The following is a 21,752-nucleotide window of genomic DNA, read 5'->3' as shown; positions in this document are numbered from 1 at the left end:
GTAAATCAGCCGTGGAAAGGAGGAAATGGGCAACCGCCGGCTTCACCCCGATTACAGACCCGGGGATGGGGAACGCGAGTGCGCGGGCGATGGCGCGGAGGTGGGGGGAGCTGCGGGAAGGGTGGGGGCGTGGCCACGCTTGACGGACGGGCCCGCCCTCTGCTGCGAAGCGGAGGCCAAGCGGCCGCCCCGCCCACCGGCCTTAAATAGAGGCGAGCGCGCAGCCAGACCGCCGGCAGCTGGAGTGGGCTCACCTGCGGCAGGTGCTCCGGCAGGTGCTCCGGGCCGGCGCGACCTGGACGAGCGAGGACCGGCACTGTGGGAAGATGCTGCGCGAGCGGACCGTGCGGCTGCAGTACGGGAGCCGCGTGGAGGCGGTGTACGTGCTGGGCACTTACCTCTGGACCGATGTCTACAGGTGAGTGGGGCCCCCGCGACCGCTGGAGACACCCCTACCCCCCGCCCATTCCAGAAACCCCGAGCCCCTCCTCGGATGTGGGACGCGACGGACTTCCTCCAGCGCGAGTTGCTGCTCATCTTGAGGCCCTTGTATCCAGAAATTCTAAGAAACTCACACGGAAGACCGACTGCCCCCAAACCGACAGCCTCCCCGAAATCCTGACATCCTCTCACACACCCTAACACAGACCCCCTCCCCTGGACCCCAGTCTTCCCATGGTCTGACCGTCTGCAGCCCCTCACCCAGAACAAACCGGGAGACCCCTAGTCTTTCCCCTCGCTCTCCCCTCAGCACCTCCCTTCTCCCTCCTAGGCTCTCCCCTTCCTCTCAGTCCCTTCTGACTCACCACCCACCTCAAAGCAGCTGAGCTTCCTCCAGGATCTGCTGCGGGGAGGGGGGTACGGCCAGGGCCAGGCCAGAGGGGAGCTGCCCTGGGGCGGAATCTGGCCCTGGGGGTTACTCAGGCTCCAATTTCGCCCTGTGGGGGCTGCTGGTGGTTGCCTGTCCCCAGGCACTGGCTGTGAGCTCCATGTCCCTGAATGCCTTCCCCTGACTTCACGCTGGAGTTGGGGAGGACTTGGTTCTGCCAGGCTGCAGGGTGCAGAGGAAGGGTCTTTGGAAGAAGAGCGTCCCTGACTGCACCCTATTCCCTCTCCCTCCTCTCTGGCCCGCAAATTTTGGCAGGGTACAGGGTTTCTGAAATAGCAGGAGATAGGATGGGGAAATTGAGGTCATGACCCTCCCCACTTCCCCCAGCCCCCAGGAAACAGGGGGACCCCATGGTCCCCCTCCTGTATTCTGTGGGTCACCCTTGCGAAGGTGTGGCTGGTGTGTGCAAACGGGTGGAGGGGGAACCCTGGCAGGATCATTCCGTGAGCATTTTACCAGAGCAGCCCTCTCCTGTAAGCATGGCTAGAGTGGGACAGGCAAGCGCTGACAGGAGGGACCATGCGGGACTCTAAGGTAGGACCCCAAGATGATAACCTTGGGCAGGTCCCCTAACCTCTCTGTTCCTTGAGCTGAGCTGGAGCTGCCGATGTCTCATTTTCCCCAAATCATTCCGCCATCCGGAGGACCCGCCTCCCTGGGATCTTCACCAAATCCCAGCCCTGCATCTCCCCACCCCCCTCCCCAGCCCATTCTCGGTCACCTCCGGTGGCCCTGGCAGCCCTGCCCAGTCAGTCTCCTGCCACCCCTTCATTAGGCTCTGGCCACGCTGATACCATTAGGACCCCAGCCTCCTCCTGTGAGGACAGAGGGTCCCATCACCATGCAGACAAGGCACCCTCTCTGCTCATCGGCCCCTGGCCTCAATTGTGCACATGGAAACATCAAGGTGGTTTCTGAGGGTCAAAATACAGCAGAGGACTGTGGCCCAGGCCTCGGTGGCCTGGAAGGGCTCCCCTCTGTTCCCCACCCCCAATCCTAAACCAGGCACTGCCAGGGAGCGGGCGGGGAGCCAAGGCACTCAGGTCTCTAAGCCTCAGCTGTCCCTATACCCGCCTGTTTGTTCACTGGAGCACTTTCGCTGCAGCCTGAAAGCTGGCATGGTGGCTCTGGTGGGGGGATGGGGAGAAGGGAGGGGGGTCATCCTTAGGCCTCCTGCCCTCCCCTGTCCTGGCAGAGAGCGGCCCAGCCCCAGTAGGGAAGTGTGTGGGGGAGGGGTGGACCCACCATCCTCCCTCTGGCAGGGGGCAGAGGTGTGATGATCCCCTTTGTCCTTTCCCAAGAAAGCCCCCATTGCCACGATGACCCTCGTCCTCCAGCTGCCCTTCGCTTAAGACCCCCCCCCCCCAGAGTAGAAGCTTGGTCTAGACCAGCACGGTCCAGCAGAAATAGCACGCCAGCTACAAAGAGAGCCGCAGGTGTACGTTAATTTCCTATCACCCACAATTTTTAGGATTCCAATAAAGAGGCAAAATTAATTTTCATAGTATATTTTATTTAACCCAAGAGATCCAAAATACTAGCACTCAACATCTAATCAGTTTTAAATGATTAAGGAGATAGTTTACATTGTCTTTTTCATACTAAGTCTTTGAAACTCAACGTGCGTTTTACTTTTTTTTAAGATTTATTTATTTATTTATTTATTTGACAGACACAAGTAGGCAGAGAGGCAGGCGGAGAGAGGAGGAAGCAGAGCCCTGTGGAGCAGAGAGCCTGATGCAGGGCTCGATCCCAGGACCCTGGGATCATGACCTGAGCCGAAGGCAGAGGCTTTAACCCACTGAGCCACCCAGGCACCCCCAATATGTGTTTTATACTTAGGGCTCGTCTTGGTACAGACGCACTGAATCTTGGGAGCTCAGTAGACACAGGTGCCTGGTTGCCACCATCCTAAACAGTCCAGGCTGGGGTTCCAACCCTCAACACTAGTGCATTTGGAGCCAGATAATTGTTTGTTGCGGGGGGCTGTCCTGTGCAATGTTCAGCGACACCCCTGACTTCTAAACTCTAGACGCCTGTAGTAAGTCCCCTGTTGCTGTGATGACCTAAAATGTCTCCAGATAATGGCAGCAGCCCCCAGCAGGAGGACAAAAACACCTCCAGCTGCGAACCACTGGTTGAGTGGAAGGAAGCCTCTTTCAGAACGAAGGAGATGGGCTGTTACTCCTCCTGCCACTCCTAGTATCTGTGGTGATAAGGACTAGGGTCCATTTTAATAATAGCGGGGATTTTAGTGAGCACTTGGAAACCAAATGCATTCTCTTGTCTCTTCCTCACCACGGACCTTGGGGGTCAGGCTGAGATCATCTCATTTTCTAGATGAGGAAGCAAGGCTCAGAGACGTGAGGCCAGTCGCCTGATGTCAGACGGGATTCGGGTCCGGCTCTGTCTGACTCAGAACCTGTGCTCTTACCCTCCACTGTATTCTGTGTGACTTTTAAACTAGCAAGTTGAAATGGGTGACCCTCTCAGCCAGCGTTTCTTCCTCCCTCCAGAATACCTCAAGACCCTCCACACACCCCCTTTTGACCCTGCACTTCCTACAGAGCCCTTCTGGACCCAGATACAGGTTCTGACTCTATATCCCACATGAGTCCTCCCCCTCCGCCCAGGGCCTCCAAGGAGAGAGACATCAAGGGACAAGGCCTTGTGGACCCTGGGCCCAGCTAGTAAGGGAGTGTGTTTGGACCCCTCACTTCCCGAGTGACAAAAGTGAGTGAACAGGTCTCAACACCCACCCCTTCTTCCCAGGGGCTCGGGCCCCCTTTCCTGAGATGCATGCATGGCCCCCCCTTTCCTACAGACACACAGTGGGGGCCACAGCTGTGGGTGAGGAGGCCACACGGGGGGGTCCTCAGCAGACCCTGTGGTTGACCCACCCTCTCCCAGCCACACTGGCCCCTGGGGGTAGATGTCCTGGCCCAGGCACTTTCTGCATGCTGGTTTCTAGTGAGCTATAAGTAAATAAATGCACGGAAAAAGGAAGTCGGTTTTTTTCCTAGAGATTTACTTTGCGGTTGTTAAAGGTACTTGCTGTTTCCTTCTCTCCATCCTAAGCATCTTCTCTTCGATCTGGTACGTGTACACCTTGCCCACACCATCTCCCCCGACAGTCCCTTGACTTGCCAGATGCTTCCTCACTGGGGCTGGCCCTGGTTCCCCTCTGCTTCGGGCTTGAAGCTGGGGAGAGCAGAGAGAGAATGGCTTCTCCATGTTGATTTCAACCTCCCCGCTCACCTCAACACCCCCAGAGCCGGGAGGGATCAGAGAAAGGGCAGCCTTGGAGTCGGGTAACGGGGGTGATCACACTGTGCCTGATTGTCCCACTGACCCACAAACCAGGCTGTGTAGACAGCTCCTCCTCTCCCTCCCTTGGTCTATGCATCTGTCCAGGGGAGTCAGAGGCATACCCTTCTCTCTGGTGGAGAAAGGTCAGGATCTGTTTCCTAAAGCCTGCAGAAGCTTTGGGACACAGATGACCTTAACAATGGTCTCTTGCCTCTGTGGAGTATTCTCCTAATTACAACTGACATCAGGAAGAGATGGGGGGTGGGAGTGATTCCCCCGCCCCCTCCCGTGGGATACCCCAAGGCAGAAGCTGGCCAAGGGTACAAGGGCAAGAGACACGAACATAGTAAAATGCTGGGGAAACAGAGAGGGGTACAGAGATATACCCCACCTTGGGGAAGAGCCTGGAGAATCAAAATTCACCATCTCACTCCCTTGACCCTTCTTAGACTTCCTTCTTGCTTCTTGGTTGGTGTGAGTGTTTTAGAAAGTATCCTTAGGACAAAGGCCAAGGATGGGGAGTCTGTGATCCAGTTAGAAGCATTAGAGAACTGGGGTGCCATGGTGTCCCCATCCCTGAGAGTGCCAGGCCCTGCCTCACAGATCCCATCTCCTGCCAACTACCTACACACATTCTACTCTGGCCACGTTAATTTTGTGGATGCTATTAGCTCTTGACCACACTAAGCTCATTTGTGCCACAGGACCTTTGTACGTGCTGTTCCTGCTGTCTGGAGTACCATTCCCCAAACCTCTGCAAGCCTGACACTTCATCCACCAAGGCTTAGCTCACACATCACCTCCTCTGAGAAGCATTCTTCATTACCCTCATTTCATGACACACTATCTCAAGCCTCAAGCATTCTCTGCCTCCATGCCATTTTTCCACCGGCAGATCTTATTTACTTCATATTACTGGATAACATTTATTGAGCACATATTCTGTATCAGACTGCCTTCCTAACATCTTCCATACTCATCTCACATGTATTTAATAATTTACATGTGTTTAAACCTCACAACAATTTAAGAGTTAGCTACGGTTGCTGGCCCCCTTGGTTGGGGAAACTGAGATAAGGAACATTTGTCTAAGTTGGCACAGCAGGTAAATGATAGCACTGCCTCACCCCAGCCCCAGACTACTCTGCCTGGCTGCCTTCTAATGACTTATGTTTGGGGTGTTTCCCCTCCACCCTGCCTTCCTTACTCCCCTGTACCTCCAGCCCTCACATCAGTGAAGGCCTCCTTCACTGAGTAAATGAATGGATGGATGTGGCCAGTGATGCATGTAGATCGGCCCGTCACTGGGCTGAGCTCCCCACCCCCAGCCTCAAGGGATGAGCGCTGTTGGACTAGCCAGTGGAAGGTCAAGGGCATGTGGCCGAGCTTGGCCAGAGCAGCACTTGCTCCTAAGGAATCAGGCCAGATCAGGTGGCCTCATAAATTAGAACAGCACCCAGCACTCTCAACCCTAAAAAGGAGGTCTTGCCAGGAGCTGTTTTGCAGTTCTGGTTTCAGGCTAGTTCCTCGGGGGGGAGGCAGGGTTCTAAGGAGGACCTGGTACCCTGCGTGTGCAGCCCACAGCCCCAGACACAACTGGGGTCCCTCAGAGGCTTCCCTTCTTGCCCACGGGACCCGCCATCAGGTTGGGAGCAGAGTAGCAGGAGCTCACCACTGTGTCAACCCCCCAGCTGGACAGGGACACCTGTTAGATGGGGGAGGTAGGGGGAGGCCAGTTTTCAGAGGCAGCTCTGCCGGCCTAGCCCTACCAGGCTCCATGGCCAGGGGCTTTGACTGGCCCAAGTCTGCCTATCTAGGTCACATGCCCAAGCCTTCGGTGTCCCTTTTCTGGGCCTCAGACCCCACCTTCAAAATAAGTAGGGGTCTCTAGAGGTTCCTTCGGGCTTCCCATTTGCTCCTCTCCTGAGCCAGGCCCAGGATTCCCCATCCCCATCTAAAGGACCTTTAGGGAAGACTGTAACCTCTGGACCTCCCCCCGGGAAGGGAGCAGCCAGGCCAGGGGTTCAGGGAGCTTGAGTTTACCTCGCACTTGGCCGTTACAGTCCCTGAGACTCAGATCCAGTGGTCACACTCTACAGGTCTGGACACGCTCATCTGTGAAAATGGATGATACTGATACAGACCTCCTGGGATTTCAAAAGGATGGGCGGAGAGAGATCACATGGGCCAAGGGCTTAGACCAGTGCCTGGTGCATGATAAACACTCAGTAAGTCATTATCATGAATTAGTACTGGGATTATTGTAATATTATTAAACCAGTGATGAGCTTTGGCCTCCAAGCATCCATAACATTCACAGGAGAGAAAAGTTGAACAACATTTGCATGAGGTGCTGTTTAAAGCATCAACAAAGTGGGGAGGGAGGGAGGACTCCTGGCAGATGAAATCAGGGAAGACTTCCTGGAGGAGGTGGCAACCAAGCTGAAGGATGGACAGGGGTTCACAGGGTGACCAGGACATACCACGCAGGAGCAACGGTGCCTGGCAGGACTGTTGGGACACATGCAGACAGAAAGGCAGAAAGGACATAGACTCAGTGGCCTACAGTGCAAGGGTGGAGAGTGTATGAGCTCAAACCAGGGCTTTGACTGTGAGGCTCAGGTGTTGGGCTTTGTTACATAGGCAGTGGGGAGTTTTTGAAGCTGTCTGGAAAGGGAGTGATCCCAGATTTGATTGTTTCTGCCCTAAGGAGAGGGGCCAGCTAAAAGCACCAGTGTCCAGGGAGAAAGGCGGCCGAGGTCACCAGACAGAGAAGAGGACTTGCTGAAGGCAAGGCCTTTTCAAGGCAGCCACCCACAGGGCTCCAGACCTCCAGTCATGCCAAGCTGAGGCTTCACCTTCCTCCTCTCATCCGCGTCCTTGAGGGTGCTCACCCTGGGCTTGCGTGCCGGGTTGGCACCTGCGAACCCCTCAGACTCCTGCAAAGACCGGAGGGCAGGATGTCACACCCGCAGCACCAGGAGCCGGGTTCGCTGGAGCGGGAGGGAGTGGGGGGGGGGGTGATCCCTGGCGGGTGTTAACGAGGCCCAGGACAGGTGGAGAAGCTGGGAGGGCCAGACGCCAGCCAGAAGCAGGCACATCACACCCTCCAGCCTGGGGCTGAGTGGGCACCCCAGGCCTGCAAGGCCAAACCAGTAACCTCCCCACCGAGTGAATGAAGACCAGAGAGGCTGACTGGCTCCCCAGAGGCCCTACGTGGGGCTGAGCAGCTGTTAGACCACAAAGCCTATTCCCCCCGGGCTGGGCTCAGGAAGCAACCCTCTCCCACGTCCAACACCGCGTTCCAGTCTTGCTCAAAGTTGCTTTGTTTACCAGCCATTTCTCTCCATTTCCCCAGCCACCACTTTGTCCCACACCACCATCCTGACTCACCCAGACAGCTGTGGGGTCGCCGGAGTCCCCCTCTTCCGGCGTTGCTTTCCTGAAATGCTTTCCCCACTCTGCACCCTGGGTGATCTTTCCTCGGGGCAAGATCAGTCATGACCCCCGCCCCCAGAAGCCTCCGGTGCCCTCAGTGGGGAAGGCCAGCTCACCACCACAAGTTAGGTCCTCTCCCCTGACCGGCCACCCCTCCCCCCACCCCCCAAACTGCAGCCACAGTGATCTTCCTCCAGTCCCTCCAACACACTGGGCTAAGATCTACCTCGGCCCCCACCCAGGTGGTCTATGCCGCCTAGAAATTGCTCCTCTTCCTCCTCCCTTTGTCCAGTTCACTGGTTCTTAAACTGTGGTCCCTGGACCAGCAGCCGTAGCAGCAGTTGGGGACTTGTTAGAAACGCAGTCTGAAGTTGCGATGTTAAGACTATGCCTAAGTGGCCAGGCTTGGTCCTTCCCCAGGTCTGGTTTGATAAATGCTGGTGATAAACCAAGTCTGATTAATATACTGCCTCTTCTGTGGGAAGTGCCTGGGATTCTAGGGATCTGATCAACCTCAAGAAATGATAGTACATTCAGCATCATAGCTTTTGAAGATGACTGTTGTTCATTTGCCATTAAATGAATTATAAAACTGGGAAAAGAAATGCAGTTTCTTTCCATGATGTATATGTACAGCAAGTCATCGTGTTGGACACTTTAAATATATATAATTATATTTTTCAATTGTTCTTCTGCAAATTTGGGGGAGAAAAGGAAAGGTAAACCTCGTTTCCCGGGTCCCCACCCTGGATCAGCTGAGTCAGAGACAGGATGGTCCAACAACCTGCATTTTAACAGACCCTTCCGATAATGCTGATGCATACTCCAAATTTAAGATCCGCTGGTCTAGTGAATTCTTGCTGTCCTTCAGAGTATAGAGTTAGACCCCAGCTCCAATGCCACTTCTTCCAGGAAGCCCTCCTTGACCTGCAGGCCGGGGCTTCATGGCACCCCATGCTTCTATGTTAGAGCCATTCTCACCCCCAAAACCACATCGTCAGCTGGGTAACCCACAGAAAGTTCTTCTCTTCCACTAGAACATGTACTCCATGGGTCCAGGGAACCTGTTCTCTTTTGCTGATCTGCCCCCCAGCACCGAGAACTGTGTCTGGCACTTAGGAAGTGCTCAGCCAATGCAGGTTGAGTGACCACATAAGCAAGCCCTGTTCTTCCAGTCCTTCCCGCAGGAAACACCTAGATTTACGGTGAGCCTGGACTGGGCCAGGGGCTAAAACAGGAAAAAGAGACAACCCCCACCTTCAAGGACCTACAAGGGGAAAAAACACGGATGGAGACAAATGGATTGAGCTGGGTCTTTAAGGAGGGATGGTGAGTCGTCTGGCAGAGAAGTCAGGGAAAGGAAGGGTAGAAGGAATGATAGTTGCCTGGGGTAGTGCAGGCTGCAGAGGCTGGAGAGTCATGCTGAGACCCAGGGACGGAATGTCACTGGTTGGGTCCCATCTTTTACTGTATTGTCTGCTATCGAGGAGCCACTGAATATTTTCAAGCAGGAAAGTTGCCTGATTTCATTTTTTTAATCCCTCTGTGATACAGTTTGGGAAACCAAGAAGGGTGGGGTCAATCATTCATTTATTCCCACCAAAGAATATATGGAGGGTGTGGCCTTGTCCAGGGCACTGGGGTGCAGTGGTCGGCGGAACGGTTGTGTTCTGGGGACTGGCAGCCTGTCCCAGGCACGCTACCTTTAGCCTCCATCCCATAAGCTGGAGCCAGGTCCTGGCCACCATCAATACCCTCATTCTCTCCCTCATTACCATCCTGGGCCCCTCCCTGCAGCCCCCTGGGACCACTGAGCTACCCCCTAGCCCCGGGTTCTCGGGTTTCTGGGGGATGAGTTCTGAGCCGTTCTTCCTGGGGAGGGAGGCAGCCAGCAGGCTCTGTAGAGGACAATGGTTGCCTTTGTTGCTTCTGCCAGAGCCTCTCCAAGAATAGCTGTTTGCTCAGCTCAGAGCAGGCCTGGTGCTGGGGTAGAAGGGTGTGGGGCCCAGGCGCTAACCCCTGGAGCCTCTCAGGTCTCCTGCAGCTTCTCACCAGCCCAGAGGAAGGAAGGAGGCAGGAGGCATCACTTAAAGCAGCTATGGTCAGTGTCCCGTCCTAAAACGCATCCTGTCTGTGAGTTTAGAAAGCATTCTTTTTCCTAAATAGAACTGTATGCAGAAACCCAATCTGTGAAACCAGGTGACATCAGTGGCTCTACTTAATGGAGAGTGGGGACACAGCCAAGAGATTCCCAGCTTTTCCCTGCCTCCCTCCTCACCCCTTTGCCCAGGGCTTGCCCCCTCTGTGCTGCCCAGATGCCAGCCACCAGCCAACCTGGTGCCACACTCCCATGTCACACTTGGTGAAACTGAGGCAATGTGCCTTGCAGACAGAAGGTGGCAAACCCCTACCGACAGGTGTCCAGCCTCTGAGCAACCCAGTGGCCCCGTGAGGAGCTGGGAAATGTAAAAAGGGGTAAATAGACAAGAAACAGGGTGGCCCTGTTTCAAGCTCCTCTCCCAGGCCCAGGTGTGGACTGCCAGACCCTGGTCCCCGCTCTCCTGCAGTGCCCACCCAAGACCAGTGGTCTCTGCCACTGTCAGGCTGCCACTGTCAGCCTGGGTCATCAGAGAGACCCTGCGTGACTCACACTCATGGCCCCGGCCACTCCAGGGCTCTCACCACCAGGCCACACGGCTGAATGTCCAGACCAGTGGTTCTCAGAGTATAAGCCTGGACCAGCATCACCAACCGTTCCTAGAAATGGTAGAAACACAAATTCTCAGGCCCCACTGCAGACCTGCTGAGTCTGAAACTCAGAGGAGGGGCCGGGCAATCTGCATGCAGAAAAAGCATTCCAGGGGACACTGCTGAGCTCGGAGAACCACTGGTGGAAACCTCTCCAACCCCTGGCCACAGCTGCCCAGCTGAACCTCCACCCGGCCAGTCAGACTCTCCAGGGAAAGGATCTACTAATCTCTAGCCTTAACAACACCCACAGAAAAACCAAGCAAATAAACCCGGAGATTTAGACTGCACCCCTGGATAATTCCGATGCCCAAACATAGCGGAAGGCTATTCTGGAACCCAGGAAGGCACGGCCCTCTGAATAGCACGTGTGGCTTTGAGGCAGACACTTGTACCTATGTCTTATTCCCAAATCCAATGAGAATCCCACCTAAATCCATCTGAGCCCTCTTCAGCCTCTGGGAACCTTCAGACCAGGGGATGGATTTAGCAAAATTGTCTGCCCTGGGCACCTTCCCTCCCCCAGTCTACCCGTCCTTCCTGCCACCTCCGCTTAAACCAGTGTCTTAGGCAATAACAAATACCTCGGGCTGGGTGGCTTAAACAAAGAAATTAATTTCTCACAGTCCCGGAGGCTGGAAGTCGGAGATCGGGGGCCCCTGTGGTCCTATTAGGGTGGGACCTCTTCCCGGCTCACAGGCAGCTGTGAGCTCACACAGGCATCCTTGTAGCATGGGAGAGAAAATGATCTCTCTTACCCTTCTTACAAGGCGACCAGTCCGATCAGAGGGGACCTCGCGCTCATGATTTCATTTAAGGCTATCTTCTGAAAGCCCTCTCTTCCAATGCAGTCATATCAGGCGGGGTAAGAACTTTGGCGTTTGAATTTGAGGGCACACAGACGTGCCTACAGCAACTGAATCAAACTAGTCCGTTTCCTGCCCTGAAATCTTCATGGCTTTTCAAGAATTCCAAGGATACTAGGACGCCTGCGTGGCTCAGTCCTTTAAGCCTCTGCCTTCGGCTTGGATCATGATCGCAGGGTCCTGAGATCAAGCCCCCACATCAGGCTCCCTGCTCAGCGGGGAGCTTGCTTCTCCCTCTGCCTGCTGCCTGCTGCTCCCCGTGCTTGTGCGCTCTCGCTCTCTCTCTCTCTGACAAATAAAATCTTTAAACAAAAAAAAGAATTCCAAAACTATCAGCCATTTGTAGAAAAACCACTCCAGAGCCCCTAGGAATGACTCTTAGAGGAGGGAGTTCCAAGCTGGGAGAGGAACTTGTGGCGGGGGGGGGGGGGAATCCGTGTGACAGAGCCAGCCCATCGCTGCCCTTGAGGACCCAAGTCCCAGGCTCCTCCCCTGGGCAAACCCAGCGTTGTGGACACCTGCCTCGTGCCCTTCCTCTGCCTGCAGTTCACACCCTGGATCGGGGGTGGGCGCTGCCTTTGGTGCAAATTCGTTTCTTGGTCTGAGCCTCATGAGGTACCCACACCCTTAGGGCCCCACATGGCGGCCCATCAGAAGCACCAGGAAGTCTGTTAAGAATTCAGATCCCCGGGCCCGCCCCCGAATATGCCAGCTGGGTGGATAGAAGTCTGCCCCCCCAGGGCTCTGTATTGCTACCCAGTGCCCTCCCCACTACGGGGTGACTGTGGTGCAGCTGGGTCCTTGGGTGTCCCCCAGACCTGGCTCTCCCAGGGTTGAGCTGCAGCCCCGCCCCCCCCCCAGGAGTCTTTTTTGGAAACCCCTCGTCCCACCTGCCCTGGGATCCTCCCTGCACCATGACCCCCTCTCCTCTCTCCCCACAGCGCGGCCCCCGCCGAGGCCCGGACCTTCAGCCTGAAGCACTCCGAGCGCGTGAGCGTGGAGGTGGTGCGCGACGGGCAGGCCGAGGAGGTGGCGACCAACGGCAAACAGCGCTGGCCTCTGTCACCCAGCACCACGCTGCGGGTCACCATGAGCCAGGCGAGCGCTGAGGCCAGCAGTGACAAGGTACCTTGGCTGAGGATGTCCTCCAAGGGCGAGGGCAGCGGGAACCGGGGGCGGGGCTCAAGCAGCGTCACCCAACGCAGACAGAACAGAACGTGCGCCACACTTGTCCCTGTCCCGTTCCTAGCATCCATTCTCAAAGAACAGAAAGAGGCAGGCAGCCTCCATTTTTATAGTACGTTTTCCTTAACCCCATAGATCACGTATTATTATTTTGACATGATGCTAATATTCTAAAAAAAAAAAAAAATCCATGAGATGTCATATGTTCTTTTTTACACTAAGTCTGTGTCACGCTTAGAACACATCTCAGATCAGATTGACCATGGGATACCCCTGTGGCTGGTGACTACTGGACACAGAGGCTCAGGGCCAGACCGTGGAACATGGCTTCATGGAATGTTAAGGCTGTGGGCTGCTGAGTGATATATTAGAATCACTGGAAGTTACAGCCCCAAATGTCCTTGGCCGCCTCCTGTATTAAATGGGGTGCTGAGTGCCCATGCAGTAGGGCAATTTGCCCAGTGGTAAAGCTGAGACCTGACGTCTCTTCGCTGGGTTCTGTAGTTATGGACTTCCGATGCGCCCCATGGCAGTGATGGCGCTGGACATTATTTAAAGAAAACTCCTCAGCCCTACCCCTGGATGCTTAGCAGGAGCAAGTCATATACCATGGCAGATATGGGAGGGCAGGTAGACAGCAGAATGCACCAGGACTCATAGGTAGGCAGTCAATACCCTAATGCCCTCTAAGAAGAGGGGAGCCCCCTATCTGTTGGAGAATTTGAGAGAAGCAGCCCACCAACCCAGGAATGCTTCCTGGAGAAGAGGGTTTGTGTGTTTGGGGAGAATTGGCTTGACAGGCTCTGAGGGGTGAGTCAGGGAGAGGGGTCACCGCAGATTTTCCTGCCTGTGATCTGTGATCTCTGCTCTTCTCTCCCTCCCAATGCACCCCCTCCCTGCCAAGGTCACTGTCAACTACTATGAGGAGGAGGGGACTATGCCCATTGACCAGGCTGGGCTCTTCCTTACAGCCATCGGTAAGTTGGTATGACTGCGGCCTGGGTGCTTTGCTCCCCAGGGAGGCTGACCCTGCTGCCCTTCTCAGCGGCACTTGGCCTGAGTCCGGTGCTGCAGACCTGACACTCGGAGCTTCCTCTGAATAATGCAGGCCTGAGAAGTGATGCCACGCGTGCCCAGGCCCTTCTGTCCTGGGGTGAGGGATGTCCTGCAGAAGGTGGCATACCCTGGTCTGCCAGCACCTCGCCCCGCCTTGTCAGCATCCCCACCCCAGGCTCTGTGGGCCACTGAGAAGAAAGAGCAGAGTCTGTTCCTCCCCTGCCTCTCCCCTGCAGCCTGGAGAAGAGCTTGTCCGTCCTAGTGAGGGAAATGGCCAGTCTGCTCTGTCCCTCACAGTCCCAGCTACCCCCTTGCCCTCCCTAGATCCTGCCCTGGGAACACAGAGAGGCAGCCTGGTTCCTTAACTCACCTAATCCAAGCCTTTCATTTGGCATGGAGGACAGGGAGGCCCAGAGAGGTTAGGGAACTTGTTCAAAGTCACACAGCATCTCTCTGGCAGGTTGGGTCTTGGGCTCAGGACGAGCCTCCTCTCGGGGGCTCTTCCCATCTGCACAGCCCGGGTTCCGGGGCTCGGGCGGTGTGGTTTTCTTCCAACACTCCCCTCTTCTGCAGGTGAGGTGTTAACTTTTACATCTTCCTTTTCATCTTAATTACATAATGATTAAGCCAGGAGGACATGTCAGGGGGTCGTTCTGTCTGTCCAGCCTTGACTCAGCATTGCTCGAGCTGCCCCACGGCAGGGCGAGAGAACTGCCAGCTGCCGAGAACCCGCTGTGTGCGGAGTGCTTTAAAAATTGCAAAAATGTCTCGCACTTACTCAAAACCTACTCTGGGTCCTCTACGGTGCTGGGTGCTTCGAAGAGGAGGAGAAACACCCGACCTTTCTTGATTGCTGACTGTGTGCCCAGTTCCGGTCCTTCAATGTCATGGTCTCAATCTTCTCTTCCAACTATGGCCAGGGTAGATAAGAGGACGCAGAACCTCCCCCCAAAACAACCAACTCCCACTCAGCTTCTCCTCCTCCAACCACCAGAGGAGCAGCAATGTACCTCCGCCCTCGGCTTCTTCCCCTGTGGATTTTGTTGGCTGGTCACCCTGACCCTCTTTCTGCACGGCGGGAGTGCCCGACCTGGGGCTGGGCTCCTCAGGACACCCTTGAGGGGCCCCGGAAGAGGGTCCTCATATGCACACATGGCCCCTGAGCGTCTCAGATGACATGCCCTGAGGAAACCTAATCCCACAGAGATTGGGACACCTAGGATGTAAGCAGGAAGGGCAGTGGCCAATGGTCCCAGAGGGCTGACGCCACCTTGAGCGAGTCTACCCCCAAGCCAGGCAGACAGGATAGCTGGCAAAACAGTGCCCCGTGAGGAGGCAGGACCGGACCCCCCTCTCATCCAAAGGACTGGGGAGCTTGTGTTCGAGGGAACAGCAGGTTCCACAGACCAGTAAAGTGCCCACCCCGCCCCCAGTAATAAGCCTGACATTGTTGGTGCTTGGCCAAGAAGAAAAAAATATGTGAATATTTATTTATATAAATATAAATAAAATAATTTGCCAACAACTATCACCATCATTGTAACATTTTTCACACTTAAAAAGTAGGCAGAGGAATCATTCCAGAATAGAAGACAGTCCCTTAGATTGCCGAAATAAAGTCTTGTGGAAACCTCACCCGCTGAACTTACGTTTCCTGTTCTACCAGGGACCCTGGGGGAAATCGGTTCCCCTCAGGGCCCGCTGCTCTGTCTCACCCTCCGGGTCTTGTCCTTCTCAGGCATCTATCCCAGGGGCCCTGAGCCCCAAGTCCTGAGTAATCATTGCCCCTTCCTAGGGAGGGCACCCCAGAGGCAAGGAATACCCCAAAAGTTCCGGGATGGGGGGCTTCCCCCCCAGGGATATATCAGAGTCCACCAAACCCTAGCTCTGCCCTGAGCCCCACACTCCTCACCTGCCCCGAGGGACCCACAGTGCCCTTGTGCACAGTGCTCACGGAGATCTGAGCATGGGGCCTGGGGCAGACACTCAGTCAATACTTGTTCTTCTCGCCCTTCTGCTTGGGGGAGCCACATTGTCCCTCCACGGGGGCAAAGCTGAAGTACCCTATTGTCCCTCAGTCTTCCTCCTGGGACTTGGAAACAAACCCATGGTGCCCTTGGCCAAACCAGGCCCTTGGGCTTGGCTCCCAGTCCTGCCAAGGCCATGCTGTGTGACCTCACCAAGTAGCCCGCCCCTTGGGACCTCACTTTCTCCCAGCCGTAAAACCAAGGCTTTGAGCCCGTTGACGGCGCCTTCAAGACTCCAGGTAGGACTGAGTTGCAAAGTCCTTCCTGTGAAGGGGACTGGGGGAAGGGGGTGGTGGGAGACAGAAGAATGGTCTCCCCGTCTTGGCTGTGGTTCTGGCAACAGGAGCAGGCCATGAGCCTTGAGAATTATTAGCCTCATCCTAAGGACCTCATTTCTTGTGCCCCCTCCCCAGAGCCTAGGCTGATTGCCCTAGTTGGCTGTGGGGGAGAAAGTCCTGCTTCCCCACCACACCCCGTGCTGCCCAGTTACGTAAGAAGGGCAGGCATCCTGCCCCTGCCCCTGCCGCTGGGGTCCGGCAGCCTGCCAAAATGCTTATGCCTCTGTGTCAAGCCTGAAGCCTCGGTGTCTAGATTCTCAGGACAGACTACCTTGAACTCAATCCCAGTGACATTTCCCATAAATCTGCCCCACACCCCAGGTGCCACCTGACCCCTTGGGGCTATTCTGGGGAGCTGAGGTAGGATTCTGAGCCTCTGGGAAATGTCATCTGGAGCCCAGATGCCCCGAAACAGCTGTCCTCACCCCCCTCCCCTACAGGGAAGACAGAGCTATCTCAAGACGGCAGAGCTCTGGGGGGGTCACGATGGCCCTGTCCTCTGTCCCTGCAAGGATCATCTCTGCGGAAATCTAGTTAAATGGGACACTGGAGGGAACGTTGAAGGGGAAAAGCCTGGGCGGTTGGGAGGTGGGTGATAAGAGAGCCCGATGACGTCATGTCTGAATTTTGTAACAGGAAGTCAGTGAAACTTGTCTGAAGTTAAAACTTGTCTCAAGGGAGAGCAATAAGCATAAGACTTGGCATTCTGGAGATTTCCTAAGGCCGATGAGAGGATAGAATGGACAGAAAACTGCTATTTTTTAGGTGTTTGGTGCTATTTGCAGTTGGCTTGTTTTGTGTGTGGGTTGTTTGGTTTTGTTTTGTTTTGCATTTTGTGCAAATATTCCATCGATAAAATTTTTATTTTTTAAATTTTTTTGAGAGATTTTATTTTTTTTTTTTTTTGAGAGAAAGAGAAGGAGCAGGGGGAAGGGGGTGGGGAGCAGACCCCCCGCTGAGCCTAGAGCCCGATGTGAGGCTCCATCCCAGGACCCTGGGATCATGACCTGAGTGGAAGGCAGAGGCTTAACCGACTAAGTCATATGGGCACCCCTACATCGACAAAATTTTTAAATTTAAGGAATTTATCATGAAGTAAGACACAGTTAAGTGCTTTTTAATTTCTCTCCTGTGACCCACTGTGTCCGTGGACCCACCAACAACCATGGTGTGCTGCCACCCTGAACTAAAGAGCAAAGTCCCAGGGCTGCCAGGGTGGGGATGTGGCCAGCTCCCCTGGGAATGGCCTTAAGGAGAATAAGCCTTGGGTCTTTGAAGGCAGAGTTGGCTTTTAGAAACAGCCCAAGGTGGAGATCAGCCTGAGTCAGTGGAGAGGAAACGGGCCAAGGTCAGGGGTCTGGAGTCAGAGGCCTGAGTGGGATGCCTGGTTCTCCACTCTCTGGAGACTTTGTGGGCATTTCCCTGCAGGATGCCTCGGTCTCTCTGTCTGTGCGGTAGTGGTTAAGTCGTCTCTGCAGGTGTGACTAAGAGGAGAACACGCGATGGGAGGCACTCTGCCTTGGGAGAAGGGAACTGCACCCACAGAAGAGATTGTTATCTGCCAAAGCAAAGACAGGGGGGTTCCTTAGGGAGTCCAGGACTGTGGCTGGTTCCCAAGGAGGAGCTTCGGGAAGCCAACCTCCCTGAAAGGCAACACTCACTGGGGAGTGTCCTGTTGGAAAGTTCATGAAGGTCTGGAAGCCAAAATCAATACTGTTCCTCCATCAGAGCCTTCAATCTTTTTAACAGCAGCTGGCAGTACCTGCCTTCCCACTTGGTCTGGAGAATCCCTACCCGGCACCAGTCTCCAGGCTATCTATCAGCCCAGTTTGCTGACAGATGACGTCTCGGAGGCTGGGTTCGCTCACCTCTACAGTCGTGGCAATCATAATATTTATCTCATCGGACTGGGGACTCCAGGGTAGGCAGGTGTCCCGAATGCCCACCCTGGGTAGAGCGCCTGGAATGATGGGATGCTCAGTGATGATTTATTGACAGATGGGCTCAATAGGACGAGCTTATCTAATAATCACGGCCTATGGCACCCAACTGACAGCCGGGCTGCAGAGGCTGGGACGCTGGGGTGCTCCCTCTCCCCAAGGACCAAGCGCCCTGAGAGTTTCCCCTGTCCTGCCTCCTTCAAGACCTGAAAAGCCCCATTCAGGGAATCAGGCCATGAGCAAAGAGAGGACTTGTGTCTTATCGCCAGGGTGAGCCGCCTCAGGAAGGGTGACATCAGCAGCCCTTCCTGTGCCAGGACCCTCCTCCCCACCCGATCCAGGGACAGAGCACGCCTGCCAAGGGGACAGACCAGGAATGCATTCACTCCCACCCAGCTCCCGCCTCTGTCCAAGTCATGCTTCGTGTGAGGCCGAGCCCACGGGGCATTTCCAAGACCTGGCCTCAGCTCATCCATTGTGTGACACTCCGTCACCTCGGGACAGCTCCTCAGCCCTGCCCTGCCCTGTCCTGTTAGTCTCTAACTCGGGGGACCATTTGGCCTCCCAAGGGACATTTGGCAATGTCTGAAGACATTTCGGTTGTCGCAGTTGGGGGATGTCACTGGCATCTGGCAGGTGGTGGCCACGGATGCTGCTAGACATCCTCCAATGCAGGTAGAGGAACTAGGGCTCAGAGAGGCTGTCCAACCTGCCCAAAGTCACACAGCTTATAAGCAGAAAAACAGGGTTTGAACCCAGCACTAACACTTAATCTTGGGCTCCTTCCACTGCCCTACATGGTTTCCATGAAGCTGGTCCCTAGGACAGGCCTAGAGATACCAAAAACCCCTTCCCCAAGAGAAAGAATAAACAGGGACCCCTGAGTGAGACCTCTATCTGAGAGCCTGGCTTTCACAGGCACCCTCAGACCAAAAGGGATTGGAGACCCAGCTTCCCATCCAAGGTAAAACCCTCACGGGAGGCGGAAGTTCTAGAAGAGATCACACACGGGCATGTGTGCACACTGCCAGGACAGACGGAGAAAGGCAGCCAGGAACACCTATGAAAGTTTTCAAAATCTGAACTTCAGGTCAGGCCAAACGCAATGTGCCCCAGTTCCGCTAATGCCGCCTGTCCACACGGGGCACGTGACTTGGCGTCTCTGAACCAAGTCTCCTGGACCTGTCTCGTGGGGCTCATCCACCCACCACCCAGAACCGTCTGCGGAACCATGAAGGCTGGGGGGATCCCTGCCCTACGTGATCGCCCCTCTCCAGGCCGTCATGTGTGAGGTTGGCACAGTATCCACTTACATCCTCCATCGGGCGGTGGGGGGCTCCCTGAGATGGCAGCAAGACCCTCCCCTAACAGGGACCCAGGGCCCAAGCAAACGTGTGAGCTGCACAGGGCTTCCTCCCGGCCCTCACCCCATCCTGCCCTCTCTGGCAGGCTCCCCGATTCACGCGTGTGTCTGTCCGCAGAGATCTCCCTGGATGTGGATGCAGACCGGGACGGTGTGGTGGAGAAGAACAACCCGGGAAAGGTACCGAGCTACCAGGGCAAATGGCCCCGGACTTGGTGGGGAGGCTCCCGGGGGTGCAGAGCAGAGCCCAGGACAGGTGCTGCGGTCAACCGCGGTCCTCCCTGCAAGCACGGACAGCTCCCCTTTTACAGAGAAGGAGACTGAGGCCCAGCGCAGGCTCCCACACAGCACGCCCATGGCGGAACCCACAGAGGAGCCAAGGGCCTCACAGCCGCAGCTGCCAAGCACCGTCCCGAGTCGGTTCCCTGTCCACAGGACAGGACACCCGGTTCGTAGAGCTGTTGGACGGCGTCCTGCCACAGAGGAGGCATTCGCTCTTATGACTCGGCCTTCTTTTTCATTTTAAAACCAACCGAGGGAGACCCTCGGGAGCAGAAGGCCGCGTAAACCATTCTCGTTCAAGGCGTGTTATCTTTAAGGGCGCACTGACACCCCCTCTCTTGTTTTATTCACCCATTCATTCATTCATCCCTGCATCGGTTCCTATCTTCATTCATTTACTCCCTCTTACCCTGCGTTCCACACTTCTGCTCCCCTGCAGAAGAGCATTTTAATAGGTTTGGTGTGTTCCTTTCCATTCTCATGATTCTTGCAAAACACACCGTGTGCTTGGTGCACGTGTGTCTTTAGCCTGCGCAGCACAGTGTTCTCCGGCTCCTTGGGCTGTGGCCTTCACCCTCCAGCCAGGGTTTAAGCTCCACCGGTTTTGCTCTGTGTACATGCAAGGTTCCTTCTCCGTTCCATTTCCCGGCCTTCTAGATCACTTACATTGGTGGCTTATGTTACTTTCATAATAACAACCCAAAGCCTGTTTTAAATTACATGTAGATGGATACTTGCAAAAGTTAAATGAGCACAGCCCAGGGAGAAGCCTGGGTCCCAGCAGCCAGCTGCAGACTCTCTGTACCTGTCTGTAGGTACAGAGACCTACAGGTGTGGGGGCCTCAGGCCTGTGGGGGAGCCCCCTCTTCCCAGCTCCTCCATGGGACTCCACCTTCTGTAGGGCGCCCGCTGCAAGGAGATGCCGAGTCTGTGTCCATGGCCAAGCCACATGACAGCAGACTCCACGGAGGCCTCCGCGGCATCCCGCCTCCCCCAAGCAGCTCTGCAGCCTTGGTGAAGTCCCACAGTCCTACGGGTCTAGACTTCCTTGGACTCTCTCTATCCAGGCCTGTGGGGCTTTGTATGCTCTCCCCTTGTCCCATAAGTATTTGTTGATGTTCCCGGACTGGTCAGGCCCTGGAGCTGTAGAAGGAAAGAGTGGAAGTTGGCTGCTGCCCTCCAGGAGCCCACGGTCCAGGGCAGGAGGAGGGAAGAGGGGCCACATTAAACAGAGTGACACAGGTGACCGTCTCATCACAATTGTCCCAAGCTCGCCTCCAAAGGGAACATCTGTGGGGCCCTAAATGTAACCACAGTGCAGCTGCTCAGGGCTAGAAACTTAAAAGGTCTTCCGGAAAGAAGGGGTGGTCCTGCCAGGACCCCAGGAGTTGTGGGGTTGGTCAGGCGAGGGGAGGCAGACAGTGTCAGGAGCACAGGACCTGTGAGGGCACCTGCCTGAGAGGTCCTGAGTCTGTATGGAGGGAGCAGAGCGAGCCACAGGAAGGGGGATGGATGGAGAGTGGGCCGGGCTTACCCGGCCCTGAAGCCCACGGTCAGGGATTGGGGCCTTATCCTAAGTCAACAGGGAGGCCCGGACAGGGCTTACAGCAGGAAAGCAACATGATCTGGCTGGAGCTTGTTCTAGTAAGGCCCTGGCTACAGCGGAGAGAACAGATCACCTTGCAGGTCCCGTTTGGAGCACTCAGCATGTCTGGAAACAGCTGGGTGTCCGTCCATCCAGGCGTCTCCCCTCTGACCCCCCCGGGGACTCCAGAATCTGTCGTAGAATGCGAGCCTCCTCATTCCTCCGGCCGCCCTCCGTCTCCCTGCCTCCACCCCTTCCAGACACAGGCACACCAGGCTTGAGGCTCATAAATGCTCAGTGTTCCCATCTCTGTGTCTCCTTCTGTCACCATCCCCCTCCTGAGCTTGTCTCTGGTGCCTGCACTGAGCCTCTCCAGGCATGAGACGTGGGGTTCACATTTGCCACGTCACCCCTGCCTCGATGCATGGTAGCTCTGTTTATCCTCATCCTGGGACGGTCTCTTGAGGGTCCTGTGGGGTCTGCGGCAGAACTCGAATCAGCCAGAAGGTAGACAAGAAGGTGCTGAGCTCTTTCCCTGACATTGCAGGCATCCTGGACCTGGGGCCCTGAGGGCCAGGGGGCCATCCTGCTGGTGAACTGTGACCGAGACACGCCCTGGCTGCCCAAGGAGGACTTGAACGATGAGAAGGTCTACAGCAAGGAAGGTGCCAGCAGGACCCACGCTCGGAATGGGTGGGGGGATGGGCAATGGAAACACACATGCTC

General features: G+C 55.5%; 1 protein-coding gene across 2 annotated transcripts in view; it reads left to right on the top strand.

The window, feature by feature from the left end:
- The first annotated feature begins 200 nt into the window (after nucleotides 1-200).
- PADI2 (peptidyl arginine deiminase 2) overlaps nucleotides 201-21,752 on the top strand; it is a 43,176-nt gene continuing 21,624 nt past the window's right edge. The window contains exons 1-6 of one of the 2 annotated variants that reach the window (XM_082685557.1): nucleotides 344-418; nucleotides 8,824-8,965; nucleotides 12,192-12,375; nucleotides 13,340-13,412; nucleotides 19,278-19,339; nucleotides 21,574-21,691. In XM_082685557.1, coding sequence (XP_082541683.1) covers nucleotides 8,925-8,965; nucleotides 12,192-12,375; nucleotides 13,340-13,412; nucleotides 19,278-19,339; nucleotides 21,574-21,691 — 478 coding nt within the window. In that variant the 5' untranslated portion in view covers nucleotides 344-418; nucleotides 8,824-8,924. Of the gene's footprint in view, nucleotides 419-8,823; nucleotides 8,966-12,191; nucleotides 12,376-13,339; nucleotides 13,413-19,277; nucleotides 19,340-21,573; nucleotides 21,692-21,752 lie in introns of both variants that reach the window. The other variant, XM_082685556.1, reaches the window with a different exon arrangement.

The sequence above is a fragment of the Mustela nivalis genome (assembly GCF_964662115.1).
Source record: "Mustela nivalis genome assembly, chromosome: 10".
In the NCBI taxonomy this organism is placed as follows: Eukaryota; Metazoa; Chordata; class Mammalia; order Carnivora; family Mustelidae; genus Mustela; species Mustela nivalis.
Note: the sequence above shows the minus strand (reverse complement) of the source record. Positions and strands in the feature narration are given on the sequence as shown.